The following is a 16,588-nucleotide window of genomic DNA, read 5'->3' as shown; positions in this document are numbered from 1 at the left end:
TTGCTGACTTCTTTTTGGACTCAGCCCACCTACAACCAGGTGAAATAAACAGCCACGTTGCTCACACAAAGCCTGTTTGGTGATCTCTTCACACGGACATGTGAAACAGCTACCAAAATGAACAACACAGGTTTGGATTCTAATCAAGCCTCTAGAGCAGCAGCGTACAAAAATAAACAATGTAAGGCACAAATATGAACGGTATATGTAACCTAAGTTTTCTAGTAGCCATATTTAAAAAAAGCAAAATAAAAAATGAAATGTTAATAATGTATTTTATTTAACTCAGCAGACTCAAAATATTATTTAAAATGTAATAAAAAATAAAATAATTATTAATGAGACTTTTAACTTTTTTCAAATATTAAGATTTGGAACTCCGGTGTATTTTACACTTATAGCACATCTCAGTTTGGACTTGGCACCTTTCAAGTGCTCTGTAATCACCTGTGGTTAGTGACTGCTGTAGTGGACAATGTAGCTCTACATATAACTTTTTTTTTTTTTGAGACGGAGTCTTGCTCTGTCGCCCAGGCTGGAGTGCAGTGGCTGGATCTCGGCTCACTGCAAGCTCCGCCTCCCGGGTTCACGCCATTCTCCTGCCTCAGCCTCCTGAGTAGCTGGGACTACAGGCGCCCGCCACCTCGCCCGGCTAGTTTTTTGTGTTTTTTTAGTAGAGACGGGGTTTCACCGTGTTACCCAGGATGGTCTCGATCTCCTGACCTCGTGATCCGCCCGTTTTGGCCTCCCAAAGTGCTGGGATTACAGGCTTGAGCCACCGCGCCCGGCCTACACATAACTTCTAGTTTATACGAAATATAGGGAACAGGGAAATGAGTTAGAAGCTACCACAAGGAGATAACAGACAAGTCCAAAATGTGGAATAGTTTACCAAACAACTGATTTGTAGTCTTCAAATTGAAAAGGCAATGCTATGAAAAGGAAACTGAGGGATTATTCTTGAGCAGGGGTGTCCAATCTTTTGGCTCCCCTGGGCCACAATGGAAGAAGAATCACCCATTTCTTACTTGTTGGAATAGGTGTCATACAATCCCACTTTTCCGTCATCAGTTCCAAAAGCTAAGCAACCTTCCTTGGTTGGGTGCCAGCACAGCTACAAAAGAAGAGTTCCCAAGTAAGAATATAAGAAATGGAGCATATAGTTAAAGGAATCCTTACATTACCCTTTAAGGATCCAAAGAGAAAACTTTCTTGCTCTGATTTCTTCATTATTTAAAGGAGAAAAAGGTTATTAAAAACAAAGTCAATGTTATCTGTAATCTTTCATCCAAAAAACCGACTGCAGATCTTGCATCTCTCTTTCCAGATATTTTCGTGAATAAGCTTATACACAGTTGAAAAAACCAAATGAGTTCAAATACATAAATAATGTGCATTATACACTGTCGAGTGGGAATAAAAGATTCTGTAAGAATTTAGAAAACACAGTTCTATTAATATTAAATAGTTTACAAAATTTGAAAAGACAGATCATAAACTGTCCACAGTAGTTCTCTGGATTATTCAAGTAGGGGACTGGAATGGAGGGTAAAGTAGGAAAAAAATGTTTCCTTTCTCCATTTTTGTGTTGTTTGAAGTTTATTAACTTTAGATTCAGTAGCCAAAAGAAAGGTATCATTTTAGAGAAAACCAAAAAAATTACACATATCGTTTTGTAACCTGCTTTCCATGTTTTATAATTGACATTTTTCATAAATCATTTATATACCTTTTCATATCAAGGAAGAAAGAATCTACATTATCATTTTCAATAATTTGATGCCATTCCAACATGTGGTTATCTTATAACTTAATGTATTTTCTATGAATATACAGTCAGGCGATTTCTAACTTCTTACTATCAGAAAAAATGCTGAGATGAACAAAGTCTTAATAAATTTAAACTCTGGAGGATAATGGGTTTGGTTACAGGATCCTTCTGCTTTCCTAGTTTCAAACTTCACTGAACATATTTTAAAACTTTTGATTACCAACAGAGCTCATTTAAATCAACAGGCATAAAAGAGAATTATTTGAAAAAAATAAAAGTTCAAAACAAGCTCAAAAGAAGAATCCTTACCGCTGTAACCTTGGACTTGACACCTTGCCAAAAATGTTTCACATCATAGTTGTTCTTTATGGAGAGTGTATTCCATACACGGATCATGCCATCCCCAACACCTATGGCCAAAGAGCCTATGTCCACAGAAGAGAAAGCCAGGCTGTATGCAAACCCACCAAGGGAAGGCAGGGTCCAGCAGCACTCCAGGGTGGCCATGTCCCAGCATTTTACCTGCAAAGATTAATGGTAAGGGCCTAAACATAAAAAAGAACAGAGAAACAAGGAAAAAAAAAAAAAAATCTGATATGTGAAATGGGATAGGCTCAAAGAGTGGGTAAGGATAACGTATGTCTTCCAGTAGGAATCGAAGAAAGCACTGCTAAGAAAAAAAAAATTTTTTTTTTTAGTAATAAATTATGTTGTTTAAAGGGATCTTAAAATACATTTATTCCCAAAGATGTCAAGTGAATTCAGGGTTACACAATTAATAAACCAGAACCCACACCTCCTGTCTCCAAGTTCGGTGGTCTTTCTGTCCTATTATAGCACTGGTAACCTCCTCATTTGGCAAACTCTAAGGAAGAAGATGGCCTCAGCACAGTGGAAAAATCAAAGAGCTGCTCTCTCAAAAGGCAAAACACCTTATCATACCCCAGGAAGAAGATGCAGTAAGTTTTTAATCATCACTTGATGATTAAAAAGAGACAGGCTTGGGAGAAAACGAAGTCTACCAAATAAGCCTAGTTTAACTGCAAAACAGTAAGGTAACAGGCTTTCAACTAAACTCAATAGTCTCTGAAAGATTTCTATTCTGCTACATAAACTACAAACCAGGATAAACCATAGCATGAGGACTTAACACAGGGGTGTCCAATCTTTTGGCTTCCTGGGGCCACAGTGGAAGCAGAATTGTCTTGGGCCACACATAACATACACTAACACTAAGCTGGGCATGGTGGTTCATGCCTGTAATCCCAGCACTTTGGGAGGCTGAGGCAGGCAGATCATGAGGTCAGGAGATCGAGGCTATCCTGGCTAACACAGTGAAATCCTGTCTCAAAAAACAAAAAAGTAAGGCGCAGGTGGTGCACGCCTGTAGTCCCAGCTACTTGGGAGGCTGAGGCAGGAGAATGGCGTGAACCCAGGAGGTGGAGCTTGCAGTGAGCTGAGATCGTGCCACTGCACTCCAGCCTGGGAGACAGAGCCAGACTCCGTCTCAGAAAACAAAACAAAACAAAACAAAAAACCACTAACAACAGCTGATGAGCTTAAAACCATCCTGAGCCATGGGTTGGACAAGCGTGACCTAATACATCCTTCCCTGGGCAAAACTACCCTTCTTTATCATGTCTGCTTTAACAAAAAAACATTTTGGTGGGTCTTCACATTCTCCCTACATGTGAGCTATTGATATATTCAGTGCTGATCTGTAGCAGTAACTCTGAAATTGGAGTCAGGGGTGGGGTATTATGACTTGACAGGTGCTTTGAAAAAGCCCTCTAATCCCACCCAAGTTGTAAACTGCTGCTCTACAATGCTGAGTGAAAATAAGCAGTTCTTACATCTCTATCCATTGATGTGGAAAGTAATAGCTGTTTGTCATCCTCTGTTTGTAAAGAACATAAATTAAACACAATTCTTGAATGATTTTGCCCTTCTGATGAGGCACTGAAGAGGGTGTATTTCCGTCTCCAAGATTGAGTGAGATCCCATTGCAACAGTTCACCTCTGTGAAGGAAAAACATAAGCATTAGTTCTTTTACAAACAATCTGAAAACAAGTGACTGTTGAGTCACAGAGTCTAGGCTCATAGCTGCAAAATGATTTGTCTTTTAAGGAGAGAAAAATTGCATATTCTGAAGATACACACAAAGTATCTCTGGGAAGGCTGGGTGCAGTAGCTCACATCTGTAATCTCAGCACTCTGGGAGGCCGAGGCAGGAGGATAGCTTGGAGCCCAGATCTCAAGAAGAGCCTAGGCAACAAAGTGAGACTGTCTCTACAAACAATTAAAAAATTAGTTGGGCATGGTGGTGCACACCTATGGTCCCAGTTACTTGGGAGGCTGAGATGGGAGAACTGCTTGAGCCCAGGAGGTTGAGGCTGCAGTGAGCTGTGTTTGCATCACTGCATTCAAGCCTGGGTAACAGAGCAAGACCCTGTTTAAAAAAAAAAAAATTTAGCCACAGAAAGGGGAACCAAGTAGCCAGGGAAGACAGGACAGTTTATTATATAATTTCATTCTTCTTGAACCATGTGAGTATATTGGACTACCCTTTAAACAGATTTATCTCCAGCCACTAGAAGTAGGTAGTCAGTGAACTCTGTTTACTGAATGGGCACAGCCATCCAACCTAAGAGGAAATATTATAACCATCTCCTCTTTCTACACATGAAGTGACTGAAGCTCAGAAAAGTAAAGGGTCTTGCTCATGAATACAAGGCAGTAAGTGACAAGGTGATTCTAAAATTTAGTTCTGACTTCAGAGTCCATATTCCTAACTGCCAGACTATACTTATTTGATCTTTTTACAACTCTGTTAGTAGACAGCACAGGCATCAGTCTCATAATTTTTCCATTTCAAATGGGGTCCATCATAATACAAGCCTTGGCCATTATTTTCTCCATCTACAAAGAGAAACCTAAAAGTCCTTGAGGCCAAATAGAAAAACAAAACATATCTAAGAAAGCATGACCAAAAAAGACTTACCCAAAACAGCTAGATACCAGCTGTGTTGGCTGATTGCTGGGCCAATGGAGTGTCAACCAAAGGCGCTCTTTAACAGTTGGGTCTATACCCCCTCCTCTTCTCTTCAGAAAGGGCAATTTCAAAATCATCACCCCTGCAGATTAAAAGGAAGGCCAATGGGCACTCAAGACAGTGAAATTACATGCATGACATTGCTGGCAGTTCACAATACACAGTCTGTGCTGTAAAAGCTTGTTAGTTTGGTTACTGAGAATTCAGATCTCATTTTCCAATGGTTACAATTAAAACCATTATAATGGTTATATTTTTAACCACAATAAATAGTGGTTAATACTAGTCTAGCTACATTTAGGTCAAATAAGCTTCCATAGGCTATCTCGACAACCTCAACACATTAAGAGTATATTTTCTTTTTTTGGCCAGGCGCGGTGGCTCATGCCTATAATTCCAGCACTTTGGGAGGCCGAGGCGGGCAGATCATGAAGTCAGGAGATCGAGACCATCCTGGCTAACATGGTGAAACCCCGTCTCTCCTAAAAACACAAAAAAATTAGCCGAGCATGGTGATGGGCATCTGTAGTCCCAGCTACTCGCGAGGCTGAGGCAGGAGAATGGCATGAACCCGGGAGGCGGAGCTTGCAGTGAGCGGAGATTGCGCCACTGCACTCCAGCCTGGGCGACAGAGCGAGACAAAAAAAAAAAAAAAAAGAGTATTTTTTTGGTCTGGGAAAAGGAGTGCCCAAGTAAAACTGAGAACCCAGCTAGTAAAACAGCTGAGTTGTGTACCCAAAAGCACCACAGTGACATAACTCCAAAGTGAAAAGGACAGAGACTGGGATTACTATTTCTAGTCGGCAAGAAATCCAACAAAGAAGAAAAATTTTGCAGTCAACATGCTGTGGCTGGGGAGTACCTCCACCCGACACACTTCTAATCACAGTTTTTAAAACTGTATTGTGCATCAGAACCACAGGTGAAACTTTAAAAAATACATATGCCAGGGCCTAACTCCTATAGATTCTGACTCAGTAGATCTGAGGTGGGGTGCAAGAACCTACCTTTTCTAAAAACTCTCCAGCTGATTCTGCTGCACAACCACAATTGAAGGCCATTATACCAGACACCTCTAAGTGTAGAGGTTACCCTTCTGGAGGGATCTTCAGCCTTATGTTCCCACTTGGAGTTTTAGCTGTAGTATGCCCAAAAGTAGCCCGTAAACCTTAAAAAAGTTCTTTCAAAAATATACTATTAGTTACCTACCATTGATGAAGCTTGCCATTGATGATGACTACATGCCAAGCGCTGTGCTACTTGCTTTACATGCATTTGGGCAAATACGATAAAACCATCATGGTTTAAAATAAAGTGGAAAGTACATCCATGTTCATAGCATATTATTTAGAATAGTAAAACATGGAAGCAACCCAAATGTCCATCAGTGTTAGATACGAGTTCCAAATTTCTTTTCAAAGAATCAATATGTCAGTATGTTCAATTTTGCCTTCTATTCTTAAACTTAACTTCCTCATAAAGCAATCTTTTTCGATTACCTGCTCCACCCTGACTCATTCTGAATTCCTGCTCTGCCATAACCATTTTTCCTGCCAAAGCACTCACCCCGGCACTCTCTTTAAATTAGCCAATGAGAATTAGTTTAGCCTGTGTGGTCTAACCCTAGCCAATGGGGGAACGACACAGCAGCAGGGGCCACGTGTGTCAGGGATAAGAACCCCTTCCCCTCGCTTGTCCAAGTGTGCGATCACCATTGCTCCATCTGTAAGGGCATACCCTTCTATAGAAGTACATTGCTTTGCTGAGAATTAAAAAGAAAATTTTATATTCGAGTGCTATTTCTTTTGTGGCACCGAAATTTTATTTATAACAAGTAGATGAGTGGGTATGCAAAATGTGGGACACACATACAATGGAATATTACTCAGCCTTAGAAAGGAAGGATATGCTGACATACGGTACAACATCAGCGAACCTCAGGGATATATGCTAAGTGAAATAAGCCAATCACAAAAAGGCATATCATATGTATAATTTCACTCAAAGAAAATACTCAAGAGTAGTCAAAATCATAGAGCAGAAAGCAGAATGATGGTTGCCAGGGCTGGGGGAGAGGGGAATGGAGAGTAGAACTCCGGAGATGGGTGGTTGTGACAGTTGCACAACTTTAGGGTATACTTAATACTACTTAAATGTACACTTAAAAGTGATAAAAATGGCAAATGTTATATTTTCCACCACAGCTTAAAAAACCGTGGGAAAAAAAAATAAAATGGAGAAGCCCGCTAGAAAGAGAAAAGCAAGATTTTTACTATAAAGGTTATATTCTCTACTATACTATAATACTCATTATGCCTAGAGTTTCTCTTAATTTTTAAACTTAATGAGAAAAGTTCTGTTCAAAGAGAAATCTGGGAAAGCTAAATGATTGAGGGGCTCTATAATTCGGATAAAATGAGCTTTTACACATAATTCTAGGCTGGGTGTACGTTATTCTGCATTTGTGCATTAGAAGCTCTAACTCTTGGGATCTTTTCCATTCTCCTGGCCTAGGCCATATCATGTTCTAATATTCCTGTTTTTATTACAAATATTCTGCTCTCCATGCCAAATAGTGACCCTTCTATAAAGCAAGAGGTCCTTGTCTTCTTCTGGAATGCATGGGAAATACTCATCTCTAAGGCCAGATGTTGAGAGAATAGAGAGTTCTAGCCCAGGCTCAAATGAGGAAGCAGAATTCTAGACCAAAAAGTGAAGAACTGCTCTCAGACAGATGACACACCCACAGGACAATAAGACAGAAGAAAAAACCCTCTACTTCCACCAGATCAACATAGGTTACATCACAAAAGAAAGATCAATCTTACCTCGGCCTCTAGAACAGCTCCAGATTCGAATGGTTTGATCTTTGCTTCCAGTGGCTAAGTAGCAGCCTTTTGTTACTGGAGCTTGCGCCACAGCATTCCCATTGGTAATTTCAGCTTCTTCTATGAGATAGGTAGCAATATTGCTTTTAATTTGCATTAAACACGCACTAATATAAAAAAAATTAGTTTGTAAGAGTTCCCAAAACTTAGCTATCTCTTTCATAGGTCTGAACGATAAAATCTGCAGTTTTATGTATAATTAAAATGATATAATTCAGCCGGGCACAGTGGCTCACGCCTGTAATCCCAGCACTTTGGGAGGCTGAGGCAGGCAGATCACCTAAGGTCGGGAGTTCAAGACCAGCCTGACCAACATGGAGAAACCTGTCTCTACTAAAAATACAAGATTAGCTGGGCATGGTGGCGCATGCCTGTAATCCCAGCTACTTGGGAGGCTGAGGCAGGAGAATCACTTGAACCTGGGAGGCGGAGGTTGCAGTGAGCTGAGATTGCGCTCCAGCCTAGGCAACAAGAGCGAAACTCTGTCTCCAAAAATAAATAAATAAATAAATAAGAGATAAAATGATATAATTGTACCCGCTCTGTTCTTCAGGCCTCAAGAGTACTGAACTTTCCCTTAAACCATCTCTACCTGAAGTTTCCTCTTGGTTTATAGATAAACAATCTTCACCAGGCAGGGGACACCAGGCTATGGAGTGGATTTCATCATCATGGCCTCGAAGCCTATGAATAACTTCTCCTTTCTTACTGATGTCAATTATCACCACTATGCCATCCTTGTAGCTAAAAAACAAGAGTTAGAAATATTACTAAAAAAATGAAGACAGAACAGAGTCTCTAGCAAACATTTTGGCTTAGAGTTACCATTGGTGCATTCCTTAAAGTTAGGTGCATTTGGGGTGGTGGAGGAGGGAAGAGGACAAAAAATAATTTTGTTTTTTCCTTTTTTAAAATGTGCTCACCTTATGTCTCCTGGTTTTGTTAAAACCCTTCTCTCTAGGACCAAACTCTTGGCAGTAGGTAATTCTATGTACGTTGCATGGTACAAAGCTCACAGTGGACCATGATTTTGTTCTAAGGGAACTTTCACAGGTTCTGCAAGGGTCCAGCAACTCTTCTTTTTTTTCCCCCTCTCTGTTGTCCAGGCTGGAGTGCAGTGGCACAATCACCACTTACTGCAGCCTTGACTTCCCAGGTTCAAGCAATCCTCCCACCTCAGCCTCCCAGAGTAGCTGGGACTACAGGTGCATGCCATGTTCAGCTAATTTTTGAATTTTTTTTTGCAGAGGTGGAGTTTCACCATGTTGCTCATGGCTGGTCTCGAACTCCTGGGCTCAAGTAATCTACCTGTGTTGGCCTCCCAAAGTGATGGGATTACAGGCATGAGCCACCACACCCAGCCAACTCTTCTAATTAGAGATAATTTTATCCTAATGCACTGGAAAATAATCTCTTTTCTATAAGTGATACTACTTTTTTAACTGTGAACTTACCAAAGTTGCAGAATTCTACACTCTAGACCTGTATATTCCAAGGCTGTCATTTTATGAATTCAGAAGAAACTGAGAAATTCTAATAGCTTTTTAAAAATGAATTATTTCAGATACATAAAAAAAGTAATCTACCACCCTGCCTAAGAAAAATAATTACCAATAGAGCTGAAGTCCTCTGTACATTCCACCTCAATCAAACCTCTCTCCTTGTCAGATCTCTTCTCCTTTTCTTCCTTTACCCAGAGGTCAAACTCTATTTGTGAATTGTGTTATATCATTCCTAGCCTTTCTTTGTATATATTCCTAAATAAGATATAGATTTTGCCTATTTTAAAACTGCATATAAATGCTATCATCTGTTTTCCTGCAGCTTGTTTTTTTCACTCATTCTGTTTTTAAGTCATCCATGTTGATACACGTAACTCTAGTTCCTGGCCAGTCATTACACTACCGTATTAGTACTGCAGTGTGTGAATATATCAAAGTTTATTCATTTTCCTTTTGAAGGGCTTCCATTTTTTACAACAACAAAAAAATGCTATTAATGTTCAGGTACATGTCTAAGACAATTTCAGGTTTGACGCCCAGTAATAGAACTGCCAGGATGTTAAGATACCAGCATCTTTATTAGAAAGTACAAAACTGCATTCTACAAAGTTGTTGTACCTATTCACACTCCCTACACGTTTAGAGCATTTGACAGGGAAGAACACCAGCACAGCTTTATTTAATTTTTTTAAAAAGAAAGACATACTAGAGTATGTCAACCTTTGAAGAGCTGGACTTTGAAAACTGCCAAGTTATGCAACCTAATTGTCAACAGATCAAGCTATTTAGAAATCTGAATCAAGCTTTCTGGGAATAATACTATTTTGAAGATCCTCCCCTGACCCCTGCCTACTACCTGTCTGTTAATCCTCTCTAGCAACTCTACTGCGACGCTGCTCCCACTTTAAGAGGCTGCCGATCCAGTCCACTTCCTTTTTCACTATCACTATCACTCACCCACACCTGTCTTTCCATACTTCCGCCAACCCAATGCAGCACAGATTTCATGATCCATCACTATCATCGACTTTATTATTATTATTATTTTTTTTTTTCCGAGACGGAGTCTGGCTCTGTCGCCCAGGCTGGAGTGCAGTGGCTGGATCTCAGCTCACTGCAAGCTCCCCCTCCCGGGTTGACGCCATTCTCCTGCCTCAGCCTCCCGAGTAGCTGGGACTATAGGCGCCCGCCACCTCGCCCGGCTAGTTTTTTGTATTTTATAGTAGAGATGGGGTTTCACCGTGTTAGCCAGGATGGTCTTGATCTCCTGACCTCGTGATCCGCCCGTCTCGGCCTCCCAAAGTGCTGGGATTACAGGCTTGAGCCACCGTGCCCGGCCATTATTATTATTTTTTAAATAAGAGTTTTGCTCTGTTGCCCAGGCTGGAGCGCAGCGGCGCAATCTCGGCTCACTGCAACCTCCACCTCCCAGGTTCAAGCGATTCTCCTGCCTCACCCTCCTGAGTAGTTGGGATTACAGGTGTGCACCAACACGTCTGGCTAATTTTTGTTTGTTTGTTTTTTTGAGATGGAGTTTCGCTCCTGTTGCCCAGGCTGGAATGCAATGGATCAATCCTGGCTCACCACAACCTCTGCCTCCCGGGTTGAAGCGATTCTCCTGCTTCAGCCTCCCGAGTAGCTAGGATTATAGGCATGCGCCACCACACTTAATTTTGTATTTTTAGTAGAGACAGGGGTTTCTCCATGTTGGTCAGGCTGGTCTCGAACTCCCGACCAAATCACAGGTGATTTGCCTGCCTTGGCCTCCCAAAGTGCTAGGATTACAGGGGTGCACCACCGCGCCCGGTCTAATTTTTTATTTTTAGTAGAGATGGGGTTTCACCATGTTGGCCGGGCTGGTGTTGAACTCCTGACCTCAGGTGATCCGCCCGCCTCGGCCTCCCAAAGTGCTGGGATTACAGGTGTGAGCTGCTGCACCTTATCATCAACTTTTAAAACTACCCGTACTTCCCGTCTCCTCTCTCAAGAGTACTTACTCCACAAAGCCCCAAACCTGGCTGAATCCAACTATCTCCTTTCTCAAACAGTTTGGGTTTACTTTAAATTTACAGTCACGATTCTTTGTTTGCCACTCAACAGTGAACACTGGGCCTACAATTTTCCTTACTACATTCATTTTTCTATTCTCTTTGATCATTTTCATACCTCTTTGCATATCCAGTTTCAACCCCATGCTGAACTTGACTCTATCCCTCTGACTTATGCCACACTGAGAAAATCAGAAATCCCAGAATGGAACACTTTCTTCTTCCAAACACATCTACAAATCTACCTGCACCTATTTCTATATTCCCAGCTGTTCTTTCTTCTTGTCATCTGAATCCAATCCCCTTTTGACTTTTCAGCATCACCCCTGCATTTATCACAGTTTACTCCTGCAACTGGCTCTTCCTCTTTTCAAGCCTTACTTCCATCAGCATAAAAACAGGTCCCCTGTATTTCCCATTTAATACTCCCTTGACCCCATCTATCCCCTCTGGCTTCATGTCTATGCACATTTTTACAACAAACTTTGTGAAAGAGTTGTTGTCTCTTTGTATACCTCTATTACCTTAGCCCCAAGTCTTTCGAATTCACTCCAGTCAGAATTTCTCCTTCAACATTCTAGGGAAATTGCTTAAGTCTTCAAATTAGAGAAAATGGACATCTTTCAATGAGAAGTACATGAAATGGTGAAGGAAACGGGCATCATGTGAAACAACCTTGGTGATCAATGAGGAAACAGATCCCAATGCCATATCACTTTCCCCATCTAGAGGGAGCGCTCAGAACTAGAGAAACCCAGCAAAGTCATCTGACACCTGGGAGTTCATGTTATATCAAAGGGCAGTAGAGAAAGGGAAAAAGGTGAAAGAGGGCATTTTCTACATTTAAAGGTTGACTGGAGGAGTTAGATATGAAGAACCAAGAAAGTACAGTACCATGGAAACCAAGGAAACAAAAAAAGAGGGAGGGGCAGAAACAGTAAGGACCTGGAGGAATAAATGATGCCAAGGGCTCAGGGGGAGTGGTTAACATCTGTAGATGGTTTTCTTTGAGGAATAAAAGGACAGAAGAAGATAAAGAACATGCAAAACACGATCATAAACAAACAAAAATCATCAATACAGATGGCACAGTACTTACCCAATGGCTACTAAATCTTCATGATGAGGTGAACAAGTAAGACAGAAAATTGTCCTGGGTTCTATAAAGAGGTGCTGGCTGTCATTTCTGTTAAGCCAGTAACAAAAAACTACTCCTTTTTCATCCCCAGATACTATTAAGTCCTTTACTCGAGGAGACCAATGTAAGGTTGATATTGTATGCTTTAAAACAAAACAAAAATTTGTTGTCAATGCTCAAGTTTTACTTAATTTTTAACTTGTATCACAAACCAGCATAATGCTACATATATACATTAAAAGTAGTTAATACTTATTAGTAGTACTTAACAACATGGTATTAACAAAATGGTGGGAAGATTTAGACTACTGGGAATCAATCATTAAAAATTTTTTTAATAGCTTAATGCAAAGTTCTTACAAAGATTAAGTAAGCCTTTTCTTTTCCTTTGTTCTCTCAAAAGGTAGGTATATCAAGTAACTACATAGCTTAGAAATGAGTTTCATTCACGCATTTACAATCTATATCAGGAGTCCATTTATATCAATACCCAGAGGGTAACCGTTTTAGACCTTGTGGGCCACACCATGTCTGTTGCAACTACTCAACTCTTGTAGCATGAAAGCAGTCATAGACAATGCTTAAATGAATTAGTGTGGTTGTATTCTAATAAAACCTATTTACAAAAGCAGTTTGCCAACCTCCGGTTTGTATGTATCTCCTTTCAAAAAAAAGTTGAGACATCTTACAATATGGTTTCTTATCTAATTAATGAACACAATTACAAGTTACTTTGCACAGATGAGCTAGCAAAACTAGCTTGCAACAGAAGAACCCCTTAGCACAGCTATATAAAAACGTTCTGAGAAACCAGTAAGCCATGGTACCTGATGAAGTGCATGTTCTGTCACAACTGTTTTTGTCTCTACATCCCATATTTTCACAGTTCCATCGTCGGAGCTGGTGGCACAGAGGTTGTACTGACCAGGGTGATGAGAAAATGTGAAGCCGGAGACCCTTTCGGTGTGTCCCACCAACTCTCCTATGACTTCAAGCAAAGACAGACGCTAGGTTAATCCAAGTGCTATCCAAGGTTCCTGGCAGAATCATACTGTTGTTGGATGATGAGTGAGCAGATGCTTTGACGTTACTTAACCCATGGTATAACTGAAAACCGAAGGACTTACAATCAGAATTCCCAAGTGCTGATATTGGCTGTGCCACGTGACTTCGAACAAGCCTCTGAGCCTCAGCTTCTCAACTGTGAAATGAATGTTGATATACTTTGCTCTGCTTAGTTCACAGACTGGAAAGCAGCTCAAATAATGTGAAAGTGACTTTTATTTAGATGTGGCCAGAATAAATTACCTGGTACGTCATATCCTAAGGCACAATCAAAGCCTAGTTTGGAGCCTGAAAGCATCTGGTTTAACCCATTCATCTTACAGTAAGGAATGCCACACGTTGCAGGATCTTGCTTAGGGCCTGCAGCTGTAGTCAAACCCCAACCCCAGGAAGGCTCCCGGCGGGCTGGCGCGCACCGGGCTGGGCGGGGGAGCCATATAAATGGCCGGGACTATACAAGGCTAACTGTTCAGTAAGCAAGCGGTCCCGCGTGGAAGCTCCAAGAGGCGGGACCGCTCGGCCACCAGAAGCAACTCAGCTTAGTGACTGTGGGCTGCCTCCCCTCCCAGCCTGAGCCTCAGTTTCCCTAGCTGTAGAAAACGGGGTGGCTGGAGACATCCACTCGGGGCCTCTTGGGAGCGCAGAAAGGGCAGGAAGTCTCGAGCCCAAGGGTGGTGAGTTACCTCGAAACGGGGGTGTCCCAGGACTCTCGCCTGCGCCCGGGCCCACGAGGACAAGGAAGACAGAGGTCCGCGCGGCGAAGCCAAAGAGGCCCCCGGGCACGGCATCGCTGCAGCGGGCGCAGTACCAGTTGGGGGAGGGCGGCAGCGTCCGCGGCTCCTGCCCCATAACTACAGGCCGTCGGAGCCAAGAGAAGCACCCACAACCGAACGCTCGTAGCCTCACGCCTTAGACAGGGAGTGGGGCGGGGTGAATTCCGAGCCCCGCCTTCTCGGGCAGTCGCTACGGTGCGCGTCGAGGCCCAGCCAGCACCGCGCGTTCAGTTCCCGCTGCCGGCGGGCTGGGAAGGGCCGGACCGCGCGTGCTGCGTTGGCCCTCAGTACCTGGCCCGCGGGAGGAGGTCCGCCGCAACCCTGGCTAGGATCGTGTGTTGCCTGAGCACAGCCCCGAGGTTAAGCATTCTCACTTCGCACAGAAAGGCACAAAATTAGAGGATTAGACTGGTAGAACCAACGCTCCACGCTACCAGTTTATTGTTTGGATCCGTTCGACCACTATCCTGTCCAGTGTTTTTTGAACGCTATGTGCCAGGGTACTTTGCTGGTTGTGGAGGTGTTTTAAAGATATTCACAAGAGGCCGGGTGCTGTGGCTCACGCCTGTAATCCCAGCACTTTGGGAGGCCGAGGCGGGCGGATCACGAGGTCAGGAGTTAAAGACCGGCCTGCTCAACATAGTGAAACCCCTTCTCTACTAAAAATACAAAAAATAAAATAAAATAATAAAATAAGCTGGTGTGGTGGCAGGCGCCTGTAATCCCAGCTGCTCGGGAGGCTGAGGCAGGAGAATCCCTTGAACCCGGGAGGCGGAAGTTGCAGCGAGCGGAGATCGCGCCACTGCACTCTAGCCTGGGTAACATTGCGAGACTCCATCTCAAATAAAAACAGAACAAAACAAAACAAAAAAAGATATGCACAAGAAGCCACTTAACAAAAATATGGAGCCTGAGAGACAGACTGGTGTGAGCTGTGGTTGTGCCACTGCACTCAAGCCTGGGCAATAGAGTGAGACCCTGTCTCAAAAAAATAAAAATATGAAAGTACAAATCTGGAATTAAAAAGGGAAAGAACAGTTTCTGCAACTGGGTGGCAATTCTGGCTTTGGGTTCTGGGTACTCAAAGATGAAAGAGAAGCAAATGGAGTGACTCTTGATTTGCTTGATTGAGGGCCAGCTCTGTGAAGGAAGCTGTATGTGGTAAATAGTGTGGAAGAAAGTTTCCTTTCAACTCAAAAATGCTAAAATGCTCAGATTCTGCACTACTTGTGTGTTGCTTGTTTGCACTGAGTATCTGGCACTCCTGCATATGTAGCAAACCGAAATCTGAACTACCTGTCATTAATACAGAGAGTCAAATACATATATTTGGATGCGTCTAGGAGCACAAATTTGGAGGCACCTAGCTGTAGATTGATTACTGGTTTGCCAGTTGTTAGCTGAGAGACTTTAACCTATCCTAAATGTGTTTCCTCATTTGAAGAAGGAAAATGATAATCCATGCCTTGTTGGATTGCTGTGAGGAATAATTGAGATTTAGTGAAATACCTGCCGGATAAACGGCAGTAAATGCCAGACGAATATAAACTCTTTCTTGAAGATCAACCAGATTAGTAGGGATTAGGACAGCATACATCATATTTGAACTATTTGCTCTTTAAAAGAGATTTTAGGCTAGGTTTGGTGGCTCACACCTCTAATCCCAGCACTTTGGGAGGGCGAGGAGGGCAGATCGTTGAGCCCAGGAATTCAACATCAGCCTGGGTAATTTGCGAAACTCCGTCTCTATAAAAAATACAAAAACTAGCCGGGCGTGGTGACGTGAGCCTGTAGTCCCAGCTACTTGGGAGGCGGAGGTGGGAGGGTGGCTTGAGCCCGGGGTTGAGGCTGAAATGAGCCTAGGTCGTTGCCACCGCATTCCAGCCTGAGCGAGAGACAGACCCTGTTTCTTTTTTTTTTTTTCTTTCTTTTTTTTTTTTGAGACGGAGTCTCGCTCTGTCACCCAGGCTGGAGTGCTGTGGCCAGATCTCAGCTCACTGCAAGCTCCGCCTCCCGGGTTCACGCCATTCTCCTGCCTCAGCCTCCCGAGTAGCTGGGACTACAGGTGCCGCCACGTCGCCCAGCTAGTTTTTTGTAGTTTTTAGTAGAGGCGGGGGTTTCACCGTGTTAGCCAGGATGGTCTCGATCTCCTGACCTCGTGATCCACCCGTCTCGGCCTCCCAAAGTGCTGGGATTACCCGTTTCAATAAAATGAAATAAAATAGCTTTCACACGATTTCAACTTATCTTTACGACAAGCTTGTGCCCTAGCGTTAGTCATTTCTGAAAAGAAAACGGAGGGCCACCAGATTAGGTGGCTTGTTCACGTATTCTGTTCCCCTACTCCTTT

General features: G+C 42.6%; 1 protein-coding gene across 2 annotated transcripts in view; it reads right to left on the bottom strand.

The window, feature by feature from the left end:
* The window catches only part of GEMIN5 (gem nuclear organelle associated protein 5), a 52,270-nt gene extending 37,873 nt beyond the window's left edge, over positions 1–14,397 (bottom strand). Inside the window, exons 1-9 of one of the 2 annotated variants that reach the window (XM_023226921.2) lie at positions 14,149–14,397; positions 13,228–13,388; positions 12,362–12,543; positions 8,305–8,456; positions 7,653–7,772; positions 4,774–4,906; positions 3,625–3,790; positions 2,081–2,293; positions 1,029–1,114 (exon numbers count right to left, since the gene is read on the bottom strand). In XM_023226921.2, coding sequence (XP_023082689.2) covers positions 1,029–1,114; positions 2,081–2,293; positions 3,625–3,790; positions 4,774–4,906; positions 7,653–7,772; positions 8,305–8,456; positions 12,362–12,543; positions 13,228–13,388; positions 14,149–14,314 — 1,379 coding nt within the window. In that variant the 5' untranslated portion in view covers positions 14,315–14,397. The remainder of the gene's footprint in view (positions 1–1,028; positions 1,115–2,080; positions 2,294–3,624; positions 3,791–4,773; positions 4,907–7,652; positions 7,773–8,304; positions 8,457–12,361; positions 12,544–13,227; positions 13,389–14,148) is intronic. The other variant, XM_023226922.2, reaches the window with a different exon arrangement.
* Between the last annotated feature and the right edge of the window lie 2,191 nt (positions 14,398–16,588).

The sequence above is a fragment of the Piliocolobus tephrosceles genome, chromosome 4 (assembly GCF_002776525.5).
Source record: "Piliocolobus tephrosceles isolate RC106 chromosome 4, ASM277652v3, whole genome shotgun sequence".
Lineage (NCBI taxonomy): Eukaryota > Metazoa > Chordata > Mammalia > Primates > Cercopithecidae > Piliocolobus > Piliocolobus tephrosceles.
This window is presented reverse-complemented; position numbering and strand designations above follow the sequence as displayed.